The 19,064-nt window shown below is 52.1% G+C and overlaps 1 protein-coding gene across 1 annotated transcript; it reads right to left on the bottom strand.

Annotated features, from left to right (window-relative positions):
- Positions 1 to 6,426: 6,426 nt before the first annotated feature.
- On the bottom strand, positions 6,427 to 18,592 carry GRM6 (glutamate metabotropic receptor 6). The gene is made up of 10 exons (XM_028092599.1): positions 18,083 to 18,592; positions 15,452 to 15,668; positions 15,075 to 15,210; positions 14,228 to 14,382; positions 13,046 to 13,186; positions 12,741 to 12,941; positions 11,313 to 11,458; positions 10,588 to 11,211; positions 7,559 to 7,870; positions 6,427 to 6,624 (listed from the first exon to the last, which is right to left on the bottom strand). Exons 1-10 carry the CDS (start codon positions 18,590 to 18,592, stop codon positions 6,427 to 6,429), a joined length of 2,640 nt encoding a protein of 879 aa, XP_027948400.1.
- Positions 18,593 to 19,064: the final 472 nt, after the last annotated feature.

Genomic DNA, 19,064 nt, shown 5'->3' with positions numbered 1-19,064 from the left:
TGGGGGAAAAATAATTGCTCCAGTTTCCTCTTTCACGTTCCTCCAATGCTCTCTTGTCAGGTCGTCCCATCTCCAGGTGATAGATTGGGCGCCTGGGTTCTCCCCCGCCGACTGAGCTTGCCTCGCTCTGCCAGCAGTGTCTGCCCAAGACGTTGCCTTCCTCCACATTCAGCAACAGCTTTTAGAATGGCACCTTGACCCTCAGCGGACTAGGGCTTCCCAGTGACGGTGACGGTGCCTGAGCCTCAGAGTCTTGGAACAAAACAGCCCTAAATTGCATTCATCTTTGGTCGAGAAAACAACTTAATTCCCTTGAACATGAATTTAGTCTAAGTGCATAGCCTCCAGCTGTCTGACTCCTCTTCCCTCTGCACTTTGCCCTCCCCTCCGTTTAACTGGATTAGAAAGCAAGGCGATGTGCACACAGAAAACACTCCCACCCTATGCTAGCCTGCAGTTGGGAGAGGTCCCAGCCTCAACTCCTGCTAAATATATTTTTGGTAATATTTTTACTTTTAGTAATTTTATACCAGTTTGCGAAGGGAAAAAGAAAATACAAGGTTTGATTGTTTCCCATCACTCATGAACTTCTCAGTTGTGCTAATGACCATTCTCTGCCAGTGCCAGGATTTGGTTGCTTGGGCATGTTCTTCATCCTGTGTATGACCCTGTCTGCCACTCATCACTGTTCTTAAAAATTGTTGCCATAGAATGATCCATCAGTGTGTCTTTCTGAAAATAAATGAGGAAAGTACACAGTGTTCTAAGAGGTACAAACTGCATTTGTGTTACCTGGTTATCTCTTAAGACATGGCCAAAAGTAGTGCTTCTGGGTGTTTTTATCTTTATATGGCCAGTCTGGTCCTAGCTGCCCACAATGAGCACCCAAACCTACCTGGTCCCAGAAACCATAGTTCAGGCTGTGCAATAGAAAGAGTTGTATCCCCAGTTGCTGGGCACAGCAGCTACTATGTGAGGACATCCTTCAGACCAGGTACTGTTGTAAGCACTCTGCACATAATAACTCATTTAATCCTCACAATTATGTGAGACTGTCCCATCCCCACTTGAAAGTTGAACAGAGAGGTTTACAAGTATTTCGGAAGTTGCACAGCTGGTAACATGCATGATTTGAGGATGTGACCCAGTCATTGTAGCTCTAGGTCACACATGCCTCCCTGCTGCACTCACCCCCCTCCTTCATGGACACATTCTAGGTCACCCTGGAAGGGCCGCTTGGCTCCAGACATTGGAGTGGGGCTGATGTGGCTATTGGGTGGAGGGCTATTGTAGCAAGTCCCCAGCCTTGCAACTATCTTCCAAGCATGGTTTTCCATACCCACTTCCTTCACAAAAAGACCTTTCCTCAGCCCTGGGTTGGCAAAGTGGAAAGGGTTCAGGTGCTCCTCTAGCTTGAGTACAAGAACCATGGGTTCACAACTATCAGCCCTGGGATATCTCATGGGCACGGCCTGATAACCATGGTGGGTCCGGGACGCAGGCCAAATGAGAGCAATTACTAGGAGTGCCCTTCTGGAGGTATTCCAAAAGCAGAAAGCCAAAGCTAGTAGCTAGAGAAACAGCAATAACCCTTAATAACCATTAATAGTTTCTGTCAAGCATAGTACATACACAGATGGTATGCATGCATCTAGGTACTGCTTTCATGGAACTTAAATACGGAAGACAGGTATTGCAAAATGAAACACAAATAATTAGCAAAATAATTGTAGTTTGTGGGATGCGTGTTTCCACAGATGGGGTACCAGGAAAGAGTGTGAGAGACCCAGCTGTAGATTGCGTGGTTGCATCGGACTTCTCTAGAATTAACAACAGACACAAAAATGTTGAGTTCAGTGAGACAGGGAAAGAGGTTTGGACACACAAGGCAGGAACTATCAGGGGCTAGTTATGTGCCATTAAAAAGGTGTGGGTGGAACCCAGAGTGAGGACTTGGCGTTAGCAAGATGAGGTTCCACAGGAAGAGGCAGGACCACAGCCCAATGAGCCACTGCAGTGAACTTGGCACAAGTGATTGCCAGGTGTCAGGTTTTGTACTTTAAATTTCTAAGCTTCAAGTCGTTGCTATTGATGAATAAATTTTACCAGAGCATAACTATTGGGAAGTTTTCCAATTAGTTTGTTCTTTCCCAATTAATTTTCCTTGCAGTGAATAAGAAATTCCAAAATTGGAAGAACTTAAATATGGGAACTTAAAAACCACCTAAGGTTCAATTGCTAATTTATTTCAGCAATATACTTCAACCAAGGTACAGCATTGCTCACTGTTATGTAATGTTATCATTTCTAGTCATTGTGATGGGGGGGAAATGGGGTTATAAATATTTACAGATGAGGATACACCAGATTCCCCTTGGTGCATTGCCTCAGGCTCCTCATCAATCTTTCTGGTTCCCTCTGGGCCACCTCCCACTCCAGCCACCAGTGACTTTGTCCACCCGACAGATCCAGTCATGGCACTCACCTGTGTAAACGCTTCCATGGTTCCCCTTGGCCAACCTTGGGAAGCAAAGCCTTTCAAGACCCTTCACAGCCAGACCCGTGTAGAATTCATATTTTTGTGAGGGAAATACAGTGCACATTTCTCTAGAGAGCAGTTTTGAAGAAGGAATGTTATTTGGGGGGTCTGAGAGGGGGTCTTGGGATCGGTCAGCTGTGGGGTTTGTGTAATGAGCGGGGTCTGCGTGGATAGTGACTGATAGGGCTGGGAGGGTGGATGTTGGGAAATGGGGTCAGTGGTGTGGGCATCTGCAGGGATCAAAGAGACTCTGACTGTCAGCGACTGTGGGAGAGGCTAATCATCTTGTCCAAGGTCACTTCCTAACGTGGCAGAGCTGGTATTGATCTCAAGAAGTCTTAACCTTGACACTGTACAAGTTCTAGATACAAAAGCTGACAAGGAAGTCTACAGTGTCTGGGGTAAGACAAAGCCTGTGGGCCCTGGAAATTTTCCTGTCTGGCAGATCAGGATGGGAAAAAAAATAACTCAGAAGTTGATAGTTTGGGTAAGTTCAACATTGAGGAGCCCTGGTAGAATAAGCTAATAATATTTCATCAGCCAGATTATATCAGTGAACAGCATGTGGGGCAGGACCCATGTGTCCTTCCTGCTATTTCTATTTCTGAGTCTGCAGGCAAATATGAGAATGAATCACAGCCAGATACAGGTGCCAGAAGAGGGCAGGGCCCATAGCAGCATTCCTATGAGAGTGGGGAGCTGGTGCCCCGGAATGATGATTTTGATACTGGTGTGTGGGATGGAGGGGAAAGACACAGGAAGCAGAGACTAGTTAGTATCCCACCAGAGTAATCCACAAATGAAGCGATGAGGCTCACAGTGTCCAAAACCAGTCCCTTCACTAATCTGCCTCTCCACACACTCGACTGCCTTTCATCCAAGCCTCCCTCAGTGTCTCCGTGTTCAGAGCTGCACCCCATCTTGGTTCCTACCCTTTGCTCTTGAAAGGTCATCTCTGAAACTCCCAGCCTCCTATAGCTGTCAGTGCTCTGTCCACACGGCAGCAGGCTTCCCACCTCCTCAAAGCTCAGGAAATGGAAAACACTTACACTTGGGAATTTTTCATATTTAGAAAAAAGGGTGTCAATAGAACAGTATTTCTGAAGAGGTTTTATCCTACAAAATTACGTCGGAAAGATCCACCTGGAATTGTGCACTTTATTCCAGTTTAGAAGGAGTCTTGCAAATTGGCGACTACATAAAAAGGCAGCAGAAAATGCAAGCCAAACTTCTGGAAAAATGTATATTTATTCAACAAGAAGTCACTGAGTGAGATACAATGAAAGTAATGAATTTGGGGAAAATTTCCAAAATTTCCAAATTTCCAAATTACAAAATGTAGTAAATGTGACAAAGCTATAATAAATGTAATAGATGTGTTGAAAAATTCACACTAGTGAAAAGATATGAGCACATAGTTAATATGAGAGAGGCCATCCTTATACAACTCTCCACACATTGGACACAGATGATACCCTTACGAATAGGTGAATAAAAGTTTATATCAAAATGTAATCTTCCTCTGCTTTAGAGAACTCATACTGGAGAGAAACACTGTGATCATAATGTGGGAAAGCCTCCAATCCAGAGCCCCATTTTCACTGGAACACAGAATTCATACTGGGAAGAAATCATTCATGGGCAATGAATGTGAGAAAGCCAACAAGCATAGCCCAGTTCTTATTCAGCATAAAAGAAACCACACAGGCAGAATGCCTTATAAATTTCACAAATTTGGGGAAAAAAAGCCTTTATTCAGGAGTTCAAATTGACTGAACCTCAGAGAAGGCAAAACTACGCTTGTAAATAGCATGGGAAGACCTTCAGGAAGTTGTCAACCCCGCACTGAATATCAAATGATCCTTGGTACACACTGATCGTAGAAAAGCCTTCTCCTGGGAGTCCAAACTTTGCATACATTAGAGAACTCACAAAGGAGAGAAACCTCACAAGTGTGCTACATATGATAACACGTTTAGTAATAGAGGATTCCCCACTGCGCACAAAATGGCACCTGCTGTGGAAATCATTACAAGTGGACTGAATATGAGACGCTCGTAAGAAGGAAGCAGAACCTGCTTGTGGCAAAGCTTTCACATCAGAGAGACTGGTATGAACGAATGTGGGGAGTGTGTAAAAGTCTTCAGTAGGAAGCCAGGACTCTAAGGCAGAAACCTCACACTGGGGAGAAATCCTCTAAATGTAGAAAAGTTATACTAAGAAATCCTCCAAACTCTAAGTCACAGAGTCCAAAGAGGGGAAAACCACAAATATATAAAATATGTGGGAAAGTTTTTAACTAGAAGTCAACACTTACTGCACATCAGGGAATTCATCCTGGGAGAAACACCAAGAAAACAACAACAACAAAAACACAAGAACACCTTCCTTCTGATATCAGAGCTCACCGACTCTCTTAGAGTTCATATAGGAGAAAAACCCTATCAAAGTGCTAATGTGGAAAAGCCTTCAGCAAGAAAACACACCTCATCACATTACACATCAGAAAACCCACACAGGAAAGAAGTCCTATGAAATAATGAATTTTGGAAAGCACTGAGCAACAGATAAAACTTCATAGTTCACACTGTGGAGAAACCAGAGGAATGCAAAAAATGTGAGGAAGGAGCATCTGTACAACAAAAATGTTATTCTGAGAAGCTCTATTAACTTAAGGAACACAGAAACACCTGGTCCCAGGGTCAAAATCTATTTATGCAACAGAGAGGAAGAGGAAAGAGTCTTTTATGTATGAAGTGTGGTTGACCTTCAGAATCAGTTCTGGACATTAGATACTAGAGAATTCAAACTGATAAATGAAAAGAGCCAATTTAACAAATGTAAATTGTACCACAGGGAAATACAATTCCATAACTGAAACCAAGCTTTTTGGAAAAAAAAAAAAAACCCTGAAAAATAATGTCCATGCATCTGAAGTCCAAGTATCTTCCTCCCCATGCTTCATGTTTGCCTTTCAAAGGGGACCTCTCAGTAAATGTTGGGAAAGTTTTGATAGTCATCCTAAGATGTCTACTTGGAATTAATCATCACCAGGGATACAACCTGAAACTCCTGACCATAATCCCTCATAGGCATCAGAAGAGGGCAACTGCCACCCTGTTGCTTTATTCTCACACCACTAACACCACACAAGTGTTTGGGGGTCATTTAAGGGGGTGTGCACGGGAAAGGCAAAAATCTATGGTCTAAGTGTGACATGCCCCAGACCCTATGGGCGAAGGTCCCAAGAAAAAGACCTCAACACAAGTAACCCCACGGGGTATGTCCCAGTTCCTCTGCTGGTTCCCACGTCCAGTCCCAGGTCCATCCTTGCTCACAGGGCTCTCTCACCCAAGGTTCTATCCCTCAGTGCCAAGCCTGAGTTACTCAGGCCAGAAGACAGAACCCCAGGTCTCTTGTGGAAACCGCCCCTCCCCAGATCCAGCCCTGTATTTCTAGAGTGAGACCTACACATTTTCGTGTGCTGCCCAATCCCCACGTTCTGATGGCGATTTGGGTAGAAATCTCACTCACGCTGGGCCATGCCCAGGGGCTTCATCACACTCTCTGAACTCAGAGCAGGGGTGTAAGTTCAGTCCCTCCCTAGAGTAGGATCCTCTTGGTAGCTGTTTCCCACCATGAGTAGAAAGTCTGGTCTGCCGCAAGTACACATGATGCCAACAGGCACGGAAAAGCAGGGATGAAGTGTGGTGTGTGGGTGCAGGTCTCTCTGGAGGCCAGTCCCATCCTGGTGGTCATGGACTTCGTGGACTCTCTCCTTCTGATTGTTCACTGCAGACCTGGACTTTCCACAGCTTCCACCGTGAAGCAAGAGAAAGGAAAGAACAGAAGGGAGGGAACAACCATCCCCACTCCTTCCCCACTCACTACTTGGGAGCCTCTGTGTCCTCGCCCTTGGGTGTGGCTGTCACTGTCGAGGTCGCCTTGAGGCTCCGCTTCCGCTTCTGCACATTCTGCTCCGGGTGGAACAGGATGACGTAGGTTTTGGGCACATAGAGCATGCCGAGGGACACCGATGCACTCAGGCTCAAGGACACAGTCAGTGTGGTGGTTTGGATGTAGATCTGAGCCGTGGAGGAAGGGACTGGGTGGGACTCGGCCCTGTTCTCTCCCACCCTCCACCCCCACATAAGTCTGTGTGCATCGGGTGAATGGAAAGAGCAACCATATAAGCAAAGGCCCTGTGGTATGAAGAAGTGATGGTCATGGTGTGGCTCTGATGTAGGCAGGAAGGAGGATGAATAACACAGGACCAAGTGGACAAGTGACCAAGGGAAGCGAAGTGACACCTGGGGAAATGGTCCATATGCCTAAAAAGTGCTAGAGCATGTTAATGAATGGATGAATGTTTTCAAATGTACAAATGAGTGAACACATTGAATAAAAGAGCAAGTGGGCAAACATATGAAGGCCAGGGGTGAATAAACATGTTCCACTATACACACAAATAAATCACTGAATTATGAGCAAGCAAATGGACTGATAGATTAATGGACTGATGGGTATAAAGTATATAAAGAAGTAACTGAATAAAAATAAGTTAATGGAGGGGCGCTTGGGTGGCTCAGTCAGTTAAGCATCTGATTCTTGGTTTCAGCTCAGGTCATAATCTTGGGTCATGGGATTGAGCCCCGTGTTGGGCTCCATGCTCAGCATGGACTCTGTTTGAGATTCTCCCTCACCCTCTCTCTCTGCCTCTTCCCTGGCTCACATGCTCGCTCTCTGTCTCTAAAATAAATAAATAAATCTTTAAAAAAAAACACCCAAGTTAATGGATGGTTAGAAGCATGGATGAACACATGAATAAATGAAGGAAAATGGGACTGACTGAAGCAGCAAAGGGAGACTGACAAGTGAATGAGTTTTTAAGTACATGAATGAATTAACCAACAAGCAATCATGCATGTGGGGTGGCCCAGCTCTTGGGACAATTGAGCCCTTCCTCGGACAGGCAGGAAACAAAGGAGGCAGTGGAACCAACAGGGGACCCCAGATTACCTTTTCAGCTGACTGGGCGGTGCCAAAGAAGATAGGCACAAAAGCCAGCCAGATGATGCAGGTGGTGTACATGGTAAAACCAATGGGCTTGGCCTCATTGAAGGTCTCAGGCACGCCACGGGCTTTGATGGCATATACCGTGCATGTGACCATGAGCAGGAGGCTGTAGCCCAGGCAGCCAATGAGGGACAGGTCCGACATGTCACACTTGAGCACCCCTCTGGCCTGCTCTGGGTCCACTGTCCGTTGCTCTTCATAGTCAATCACACTGTGTGGGGGCTGGGCCCCCAGCCACGCCATCACTCCCACCACCTGCAGGAGCCAACACCAGATCAGGGACATACCCAGCCTGGCCACCCACCAATGTCTCTGGCAGGTTAGGGTCGCCTTGAGGCTCCTGGCCTACTGAGTGGGATGCTCAGGCCTGAGAGCCCCCATGGAGAGGGGCGGGCCATTCAAGAGGGGACTGCCCATGCAAAGGCTGGTGGACAGTGAGGTATGTGCTGGCAATGTCAGGGCTGGCTGGGTAACAGGCCCCTGGATGTCCTTTTCCTGTGTTCTACCCCCCAGGTAGGCAGGACCATCTCCATTCTGTAGATGTGAAAACACTAGCTTAACCCTGTCTAGCAACATGGCAAACCTCATTCCTGAGGACCCCTTCCTTCTCCAGATCCAGAGAACTTTTGAACATAATGTAATGAAATCATGTGGGAATGCAGAGTGAAGCTCAGAATGAGGCATGAAATAGAGTAGTAAGGATGTGAGGTGATTCCAGGTGGCTCGGGAGTTTATCAAAATCAAACACAGGGATGCCTGGGTGGCTCAGTCGTTAAGCGTCTGCCTTAGGCTCAGGTCATGATTCCAGGGTCCTGGGATCGAGCCCCAATCGGGCTCCCTGCTCATCAGGAAGCCTGGTTCTCCCTCTGCCTGCAGCTCCCCCTGCTTGTGTGCTCTCTCTCTCTCTCTCTGACAAATAAATAAATAAAATCTTAAAAAAAAAAAGTCAAACGCAAGCACTAACAGGGAGAAGAAGGAGTAGCAGTTCCCTCATAGTGACAGGAGACATGACCTTGAGCCAAGGGAAGCTGGGGAGCAGGAACTTAAACACCTGCCTGAAGGCAGGACCCTGGAAGGGCTGTCCAGTTTGTTGGTGCAGGTTGTTCACTGTACGAGACTGCCGTGTGTGTGTGTGTGTGTGTGTGTCTGTGTGTGTGTTGTGGGACAGGTAGGGCTGGAATTTAGCCAACACTTCAGTGCCATACTATGTACCTAAAGTGGGGCTGTGTGATCCTGGAGTAAGGAATGCTTTTTAATAATTTGTACACCCAGAAGGAGAACCTTTTTGTGATTCTCCAGAGGCAGTAGCTCCATGGACAACGGACTAATAACACCCCACCCAATGTCCAGGAAGGCAGTCTGGATGCTCCTCTTAGAACAAGCTTCTAGATAGGGAAAAAAGTTGCCTATGAGAAACCTATCCAAGGCCTGAGGTACACTGGAATAGCAACCAAAATGGACCCTGCCAATTTCACAACCCCTGTAATTGATAAGGAACTAGCATTTAGTACCTATTAAAAACAAAAACCAAAAAACTAAAAAAAGACACCTCCTACAAAATAATAGAAAATGAGCAAAGCACAGGAACAGGCACATCACAGAAGAGGAAATTTCAAAGGCCCGCTGCGCTCGTAACTAAGTAGATGCAAATTAAAACAATGAGATGCCATTTCGTGTGCACCATATTGATAAATAACCTAGTAAAACTGCAGGTGTGCCTCTTTTGAAGGGTCTGGGATTTCCGGAAAGGAAAGTATAATGTGGGGAGTCCATAGATGAGCCAGGAAGTACTGACTGTAGTCTAAGTACCTCTGTCCTGGGGGTAGGGGCACCACAGGGGTTTCAGGCAGGGAAGCAGGGAGGTAAGAGGTCGGGATGCACTGGGCATTGGTGTTCTGGCCCTCACAGGGATAGCTTGGGCCCTGCTTTCTGCGGGAAGATGGCAACACCTTTCAGTTGTGGAGAATCGCACGGACAAAGGCCTGCAGGTGGGAATGAATGTGGCATACGCAGAGCTAGGTAGGGGGAGGGGTTTTCCTGGAGTGCAGAGTGTGCTATGTCCAAAGCAGACTGAGCGAAGGCCCTCCGCGTAGCCCTGAGAACTGGCCTGGTTCTACAAAGCCACAGTGTCACCCACACCTGAGCACTGAAAACATCCAGTGCTTCCCAGATCATGAGAATAATTTCCAATGCTATAATGTTACTACCTTAGAGAAACCCCTGAAGGAACTTTGCTTTTGCTGTACACATGTTGTGAAGTCCTGGCCATTTATGGAGTTCGACGCCCCACTCCACAGTAAAATCGCTGGAGCCTGCGCCTCTCATCCAGGTTACCCCAGTGACCGGGCAGCAGGAGCTCCCTTTATGGAGACTTGATTCTTTTTCTGCTTGAGAAAAATTGTCAGATAACTCTTTGCCTTATTATTATTATTATTTTTTAAGATTTTACCTATTCATTTGACACAGAGAGGGAGAACACAAGCAGGGGGAGTGGCAGGCAGACAGAGAGGGAGAAGTAGGCTCCCTGCCCAGCAGGGAGCCCTACGCAGGGCTCAATACCAGGACCCAGGGATCACGACCTGAGCCGAAGGCAGACACTCAACCGACTGAGCCACCCAGGCGCCCCTCTTTGCCTTATTTTTATTTGGGAGCCAAATTGTGGAAGAGCTCATTTTTTTTTTTTTTTTTACGGAAATGGAGCTGAGGGCTGGCACTCCCCATCTTACTGACCCAGCTCCTTCCAGGATGGAGCAGGATGGGGGGGTGGGGAGGAGGAGTTCCGCTTAGAGAACAGTGGGGCCCTGTCTCCTGCAGACCTTTTTTTTTTTTTTTAAACATAGGAGCCAAAATAGAAGAGCGCTTCTCTGATTTTCAGAGTGGAGGACAACCCCCCAGCCCAGCCGCCGTCCATCCCGCCGCCACCCCCACCCCCACCCCCAACCCCAACCTGGCCCTGGGAACCCGAGACCCACCTGCACCGAGGTGAGGCTGAAGGTGATGGCGAGCTGCGAGGTGGGGCTGATGAAGGGCGGGGGCGTGACGGAGCGCTTCCCCTGCTCGAAGATGCGGTAGATGCGGTTGGTCTTGGTGAGCAGGGCCGAGTAGCTGAGCGTGGTGCCCAGGCCAAGGAAGAGCCGGCGGGCCGCGCACACTGCCGCCCCGGGCTCGGCCACCATGAGGAAGGTGATGGCGTAGATAAGGAAGATGCCGGTGAGTAGCACGTAGCTGAGCTCGCGGCCCGAGGCCCGGACGATGGGCGTGTTGTTGTGGCGCACGAAGGTGGCCACCACGGTGGTGGTGGCCATGCTGCCCAGCACGGCCAGCAGCAGGGGCGGCGCGGCCCAGGGCGAGGACCAGCTGAGGCGCACGACGGGCGTGGGGCGGCAGCCCGTGTGGTTGCGCGTGGGCCGCATGTCCCCGGGGCAGGCCTCGCACGTGAACTCGTCCACCTGGAAGCGGTACCCGTCGCACGGCTCGCAGTGCCAGCAGCAGGGCACGCCCTTCACCATCTTCTTCCGCTCACCCGGCCCGCAGGGGAGGCTGCACTGGGACGCGGGCACCTCGCGGGACTCCCCCGACCACTGGAGGGCTTCCACCTGCAGCACCGGAGACGCGCGGGTCTGGCACCTGCATCCGCGGGACCGGTGCGCCCCGCGCGCCCCCGCCGCCCCGAGCTCGTGTGTCCGCGCCCACTCACGTCCAGCCTGAGGGTCTCTGCCCACTGGCCCACCGCCTGGTAGCCGCCGCTGCCTGCGCTGCCGTTGGTCGCCTGGTACTGGAAGATGTCGTATCGCCCCGGTGCGTCCCCGTTCTCGTTGAACATCACGGGGGTCCCCGCGCTGCCTGGACCGAGAGCCCGGCACCCTCAGCTGGTTGTCCAGCCCCTCCCGGAGAGGCCCAGGGCCCGGCCAGGATAAAGGAAGAGTATAACGAGCATGCACAAAGACACTCAGTGTCCTCACACCCATTAGGATGGCCACTTAACAGTGGCCATCACTTAACTTTCCACTCCGGGAAAGAACAAGCCTCAGGAGCATGTGGAGGACTTGGAACCCCAAGGCATTGCTGGTGGGGATGGAAAATGGTGCCCTCACTGTGGAAAATAGTGTGGCAGGTCCTCCAAAAACTGAACGTAGGATTACCACCTGACCCCGCAACCCCACTTCCAGGCATATGCCCCAAAGAAGGGACTCAGCTCCAGGACTCTCAAAGATGAGTCACCCATGTTCACAGCAGCATCATTCCTGGTAGCCAAAAGGTGGATGCAATGGGGGTTGAATGGATAAACAAAATGTTGCCTATTCATTCGTGCAAGGTTATTCTTCAGCCTTAAAAAGGAAAGACATTCTGACATGGGCCACAGCATGGGTGAAGATTGAGGACATTATACCAAGGGAAATGAGCCAGTAACAAAAGGACAAATACTGCGTGATCCCTCTCGTAGCAGTTACATAGAGTAGGCACAATCATAGGGACAGAAAGTAGGATGGAAGTTGCCAGAAGCTGCAGGAGGGGGAATGGGGAGTTAGTGTTTAATGGAGACAGAATTTCAGTCTTGGAAGATAAAACAAGTTCTGTTTCTCAAGAATGGTTGCACAACAGTGCACATGACTCAACTGTACCCTTAAAAATGAAGATGGTAAATATGACGCTACGTGTATGTTACCACAATTTAAAAAGAAAAAGAAAGGGCTTAGCTGGCCAAGAGAGACGGTGGGTTCAGACTTGTACAAAGAACAATCAGCCTTATTTCTTTTAGAGGCTTGTTCTACCAGCTCGTAAAGCTGGTCTGGGGTGATGTTAAGCTGTGCTATTTAGCAGAGAGCTTGGCAGAGAGAAGGTGCTCAATATTTGGTGGGAGAACAGTTTTTAATTTTATAAAGGATCGTCACTGAACAAGAAGCGTATCTCTCCGCACAAACCATGAGTGTGGCTTGAGTCCACCTGGGCCTTCTCCAGATCTTATTCTGAGCCCTGCCTGTGTGCCAGGCCCTCTGCTGGTACCAGGGGACACGATACCACTCTGCTTCTCCCATCCCTTTGATCCTGAGTCACCCAGGTCCAGCAGAGAGATCCATCCCAGGCATGTCCCTTCCCTGTGGGAGGAGATCTGGCTCCTGCTCACCATTGAAGCGGACGGCTCGAATATACTGCAGCAGCATCCGTCCATCGGTGGTCTCCATCGCGGGGCACAGGCCAGTGAGCCCGGGGCAGAGCGCCTGGTGCATGCTGTGGAGGGCGTGGGCAATGGCGTACACGGCGTCGATCACAAACTGCACCTTCCCCTCCTGCTCGTAGGTGGAGTCCCGGCCGATGCGTTCCTCGCCTGTCCTAGGGATGCCCAGAGGAAGTGTGCCTGGCCCTCCCGGGTGCCCCGCCTGGCCTCCCGCCTTCTCCCTCATCTCCCGTGCCACCCTGGGCAGCTCTCACCTGTGCATTTGCGGGTGGCGTCATCTGACTGGGTACCTGAGCTGATCAGCTTGCAGTTAAAATTCTCCTCCCAGAACTCGGCAAACCAGATGTTCCGACGGTTGTTCTCCAGGGAGCGGGTCATGAAGTACTGGTCAAATCCTGAGAGGGAGGAAAGAGGACGGCAACCATCTGAACAACTCTTCTGTGTCCCTTCACCACTTGCTCACTTTGCAGCTAGGACTGGCCACGTGACCAGCTTTGGGCCCATGACTTCAAAGCCGCCTGGGGGCCTCAGGGTAGAATGTGCATCCTGTTGTAAACTCAGAGCCTTGCCACATCGAAGACTTTTATGCTGCTCCTTTTTTCCTCGTTAGGATGCTTCGGTGAAGATGTAATGGGTGGAGCTTCAGCAGCCACTTTGTGGATACCTGAGTCAGGAAGGCACAGAGCAACCACCGAGAATGGTGGAACAGAAACGGGGACAGAGCTCGGGACTTTGAGAACATCATTAACTCACTGTCCCAGACCTGAAGTGGCCTATTTTCAGATGTCTTAATCTGGCAATGAAATGCCTTTATTGCTAAACCCACTCTCATTCTAATCTGTCAAATGCAACCAAGTGCACTCTAAGGGAAAGAAAGAGTGTAAGGGTGGGTAGGAGGCTGGGAGCCCCTGAAAGTCAGGGTTCTCAGTCTTTACAAGGTTTAGCTTCATAAAAGAGCCCTGAAGCACCTTGTCAAGGCATCTTCAGTTCAGGTTTTGGGAAAACGATCAATCCTGTTGTAAAGGACGGTGGAGGAAGGGAGGGGAAGCAGGCTTCATGATTTGATCAACAAGACAATAGGTCTGCATCCTCAGTTTTGCTCCCTCTCCCCCCACCGTCAAATTACTGTGTCTTTTGCAGAACCAGGAATACCAGGAAGATAGGCACTGAATTAAAACAAAAACAAAAACAGAAAAGACACAGCTAACTCTTGACCCTGTACAGTGGGGTGGGCTTTTCCTCCTTTGCCAAATCAAACACTGCTTGGAGGGATGTATTCACAGAATCTCAGAATCCTAGAATCCGGGAATCCCGGAAGGGACGTGGAGCAGGATACCATTTTACGGATGGGGGAAACGCGCACCCCCAAGAGGGCATCGTGGGGAAGGACAAGCAGGGGCCTGGGACGTGGTGGGGGTGGGCATCCCTGCACTCACCATCTATGGAAGCTCTTTTGGGCAGGATGGTGATGGCCCCCACAGCCACGTCCTCCAGGTTCAGGATGGGAGAGGTCTTGGCTCCCCAGCTGTCTGAGCCAACCCATAAGAAGTGACCTGTCAGGTTGGCCTGGCTTGCGGCCTCCAGGACCCTCCTGGTAGGAACAGGGCGAGGGGTGAGGAAGGGCCTGAGATCCTCCTCCGACTTCCCTCTGGCCACTTCCTGTTCTTCTCTCTCCTTCTATCCCATTCCAAACCACTCATCAGACCCTCGTTTATCAGGAAAAGTGGGGCAAAGGGTGTTCTGGACACTTGCGCCCGGCTTCTCAGGTAGTAAAGGTTCCAGCCAGGCTCTGACCCCAGGCCTGCCCTCCTGTTCGGTGCACTGCAGCCCACTTCACGTGCCTGGAAGAAGGACCTCCCTTCTCTTGCAGAGGCTCCTGCTGCTCAGAGCCACACAGACCTCAGGTCAGGGTCCATGGCCACCTGCTGATACCCCCTGAATTGCCCCCGGGCCTCCTTCCTGACAGCTCATTTTCGGCCCTTAGATCTGCCCATGGGTCTCTCCCCCACTGTGAATGATAAGAACAGACAGCTATTCCTGTGTGTTCCCCTTGGCTAGTCCTGGAGCATCTCCACCCAGGCTGGGCCCAGTTCATTTCTGGGTGCACCAGACAGACAGATGGCAGCCGGAAAAGTGTGTAAGGGCAGAAGGGGGGGGCGGTCAAGAAGAGGGAGGAGGAGGAAGGGAGGATGTGCACAGCTGGGGGATGTGTAAGAAGAGGGGGCAGGGCCTTCAAGGAGAGCCTCTGATAACTATAGTGATTGAATGTGCCCACTGTCCCACCTGATGTCATCTTCATTGGCAAAGATGATGATGCCCCGAGCGTTGGGCGTCTCCATGAGCCTCTTGATCACCTTGTTGAATTCTCCTGGCTTCGGTTCCCTGGGAATCTTGATGGACTGGGCAATGCAGAGCCCCCCTGGGTGTCGGGGATGCCAGAGTCACCTCTTGTTCTACCCAAGCACCCACCCACTGTGGCCACGCATACTGTGGCAGGGGCTGAGTGCTCCAAAGGAAAGGGGCGCCTGTCCACAGCGGCACCATCCAGGCTCCCCACCATGGACCCAGCGCCCCATCTCCTGGTTTTGGCCCTGCTCAGTGGCCCCTGGCTCAGCCCTCTGTAGGCTCCTTGATGCCTTGGACCCCCGCTCCCAGCTCACCAGCCTCCCGGGAGATCTGCACAAAGGCCTCAACCCCGCTCTCGCCATAGTTGCCCTCGGAGGCCAGTGTGGACACATAGTTCCATCCCAGTGCCCTCACGATGTCCACCATGGCCTGGGCCTGGTAGGAGTCCGGTGGCACCACTCGGGAGAAGAAGTCGTAGCGCGTGGAGTCACTGAGCTCAGGAGCTGTGGAGGCGTAGCTGATCTGGGGTATCTGGAATAGGGAAGGACACCTGGGCTACGGATGGAGGGCCAGTGAGCCCCGGAGGAGGGAGGGCAGTGGGGATCCAGGACACAGGTCGGGGCACGGAAGTCTGGGATGAGGGCACCAGGGGCCAATGTGGGAGAGCCAGGTGGAGAGGCCCAAGGGTGTGGGAAGTGCTCTGTATTTGAGACGTGATCTGACGGAATGTGGGAGGTATGAGGGTCTAGGGGAGAGGGCCAGGCACCGTATACATAGGTGCCGGGTGTGTCCAGGCAGAGGGGAAGTGGGGCCTCAAGTCCAGCCTGCAGGAATCCAGCTGCTGGGCACACGCTGCAATGGCAAGGGGAATGGGGCTCCTTGTCAGCCCCAGGGGACAACCTATTTTCCTAATTCACACAAAGGGACAAGTCTGTGTAGGGAAGCGGCAGCCCCAGGCAGGGTCAGAGCGGGCAGGGGAGCTGGGAAAAGGTTATTTGATTCAGAGCTGTTTCTGGCCTAATGGAGCAGCCCGCATGGAACTGGGTTTGTCTGTGTGTCCAGTTCCATGGGATTATGGGCTGAGCTGATCCTGGAGAAGGTGGGGGTGGGGAGGCAGAGCAAGTGTGAAAGAAGAATGGAGAGTGGTAGCAGAAGGCTGAGGAAGTCAGGGAGAGGGAGGCTAGCAGAGAAGAGGGATGAGGTGGGAGCCTGTGTGAAGGTCAGAAGAGAGGGAATGTTCCGGAAGGAGTGGGCTGAGCTGGTCTAGGGGAGACAGGGATATCTGAAGCAAGGCAGAAGGAAAGCGTGGAGTGTGGAGACGTGATGGGAAGAGCAAGAGGGAGAGAGAAGGAAAGAGGGAAGGAGGGAAGGGTGAAGAGAGAAAGGGAGATAGAGAAAAACAAGAAGAACCACAAAGAAGGAGGGAAGGTCAGAGAAAGGCCCAGAGCAGTTAATGGACAGCGTAGCTACTGTGGGCACTCTAGACGCTAAAGTTTGATCTTCAGAACCACTTTCCTGTACAGGTTGACCCTCCTCCGGGAAGTTCATCTAAAATGCCTGCAATCACAGTGATGCCCACACGTATGGAGGTGAACTCGGAAACCCTCAGCTCGGCTCCTAGACCAGGAACTGCAAAAAGGCCCCCCAGGGAGCCACATCTGGCCCCCGGTTGCCTTTCATGCACCAATGTCTTCATTTTTCTAAATTTTTGAATTGGCACCCAGTGTCTAAAATGTGGGAGTGGGGCACCACCCCAGTCTTGGGCTGAGCTGGCGGCAGTGAGCCCTGGACTCGCGGGATCCTGCTTCACTCATCTATACCCCAAACCTGGCCCCTGAAGGCCCCTGAGTTTGAGATCTCTGCACTCAGTCTAGAGGGGCAGACACAGGGAAAGGGACAGAAACCAGAGCTCCAGGCAGGACAGGGGACAGAGGTACAAACACAGACTGACATGGGCAGGCGTGTGAGACAGAGACTACCCCCGCAACACACACATAAGCTCTCCCTGTCCCAACTAGAAGGTACTGTCTGTACGACAAGCTGTTATTCAGTGGGAACCGGGGTGGGGGGAATTACATGGATGCAGATGATGGAGGGGGGCCCAGATAAAACCCCTACCCAGCATGGTAGAAACAGAGGCCACGCCTGGGAGAATCAGAGAAACTCTCAAGAAACAGAAGTCCCCTCCCCTAGCCAGATGGAAGCAAAGCCTTCCTCTCTTCACAGAAAAATCGAAGGACAGACATGCCCCCACCCCCCCCCACCGAACCCCAGTGAATGACTACTACAGAAAACCCCCAAACTTTAATGCCAAAGGCCCCCCAGTTCCTGATTCCTATGCCCCTCGCCCAGTCACTGTCCCCCAGGGTTCAAGGAAGGGGCTGCCCTGCATTTAAGACGGTTTCCTAAAGATGAGGGAATTACCCTCTCCCCACCCCAGCAGTCAGGGGTATGTCCTAATTGCCCCACCAGAAGGAGGGCCCTGGTTCCAGGAAAAACTTGCACCTCATTACCCAGAGATCTCCCAAGGGCCCGGGGCGAGACCACCACACAAGGCGGATGCAGTGTGTCCCAAACGAGGACACCCAAGCAAACGACCGAGTAGGGGCTAAACTAGAGGCTGCCCTGTTCTAGTCAATCGGCCCCCAGGAGAAGGCTGCAGCCTCCCCTGGGAGGGGACCGCCTTGACCGTGCAGAAGGTGGGTTTCCTTAATTCTCACAAAGGGCTGTGAGTGCAGATGGCAGCTCTGGCAGGGCCCAGAGCAAACAAGGAAGGGTGCACCGGTTGGGTTGATGTGGCTCAGGCTTGCATCTGGCGCACGGGACAGGGTTTCTCTGGGAAGCAGCGGTTGATCTTTGCGAATTTGAGGATTTCTGCCAGGAGACCAGACATCAGCCACCCGGAGGCCGAGGACGGGACGGGGACAGGGAGAGAGTGCCCTCACCGCAAACAGGCGCAGCACGTTGGCGACCATGATGGAGACGGAGCTGGCCGAGGCGCCGACCACAGCCACGACGCGCTCGGGGGGCGCGGTGCGCAGCGGGGGGACGCCCCCGGGGCAGCGCACGGCCCCCTCATCGCTGTCGCCGCGGCGGCGGATCAGCGCCTGCACGAAGCTCAGCGCCTGCTCCAGTGCGTACGTGTCCCGCGAGCAGGTGTCGAGCAGCCGCGCGCCCAGGCGCACGCCGGGCAGCAGCTCGGGGTCGGCGTTCACGCGGTCCAGCGCGTACAGCATGGCCTCCAGCCGGTGCACGCCCTGCTCCTTCTTCAGCTGCCCGCACGCCCGGCCCGCCGCGCCCCGCGCGTGCACTGGGAACAGGCCGCCCAGCGTGAGGCCGCCCGCCAGGCGCACCGAGCCCGCCGCGCCCGCCGCGCCCGCCTGCGCCAGCACCAGCACCAGCACCAGCAGCGGCGGGTGGAGCCGCGGCTCGCGGGCGCTCCCGGGCCGGGCCATCCGCTGTCCCGCTGCGGGAGGAAGACAGGGCCGGGAGGGGAACAGAACGCGGGAACGCTCTGAGCGCCTGGCACAGGGAGAACCCCGGGTCGCGAGGAAGGGGAAGGAGCCCCGGGTCCCGGGGAGAAGGGGAGGCGCGCAATAAATGTTGGCTGAGCCGGTTGGGGAGGAGATGGGATAGCAATTCGCCCTGCCCTCCCAAGCCTCCACCGCGCTCACACACCCTCTGGATCTTATCACTCAGGTCCCCCTGCCCGACCCCTGACTCCACCGCGCCAGCCTGCCTCTCCCGGACAGCCCCGGGCCCCTCGTCCTCAGCGCACAACCAAACGCAAATGCACTCCCTAGCCACACTCACCTGCGCCAGCCGCTGTCGGTCAGGACAGGGCCGTGACAGATGTGCAGGGCCCAGAGAGGATTTAGGGATTCTGGGAAAGGGATGAGAGGCCGCCCTGAGGGTGGAGACCCCTCC

Source organism: Eumetopias jubatus, unplaced genomic scaffold, assembly GCF_037043125.1.
Source record: "Eumetopias jubatus isolate StellerSeaLion01/CBP00866 unplaced genomic scaffold, mEumJub1_p1.0 scaffold_5, whole genome shotgun sequence".
NCBI lineage: Eukaryota > Metazoa > Chordata > Mammalia > Carnivora > Otariidae > Eumetopias > Eumetopias jubatus.
This window is presented reverse-complemented; position numbering and strand designations above follow the sequence as displayed.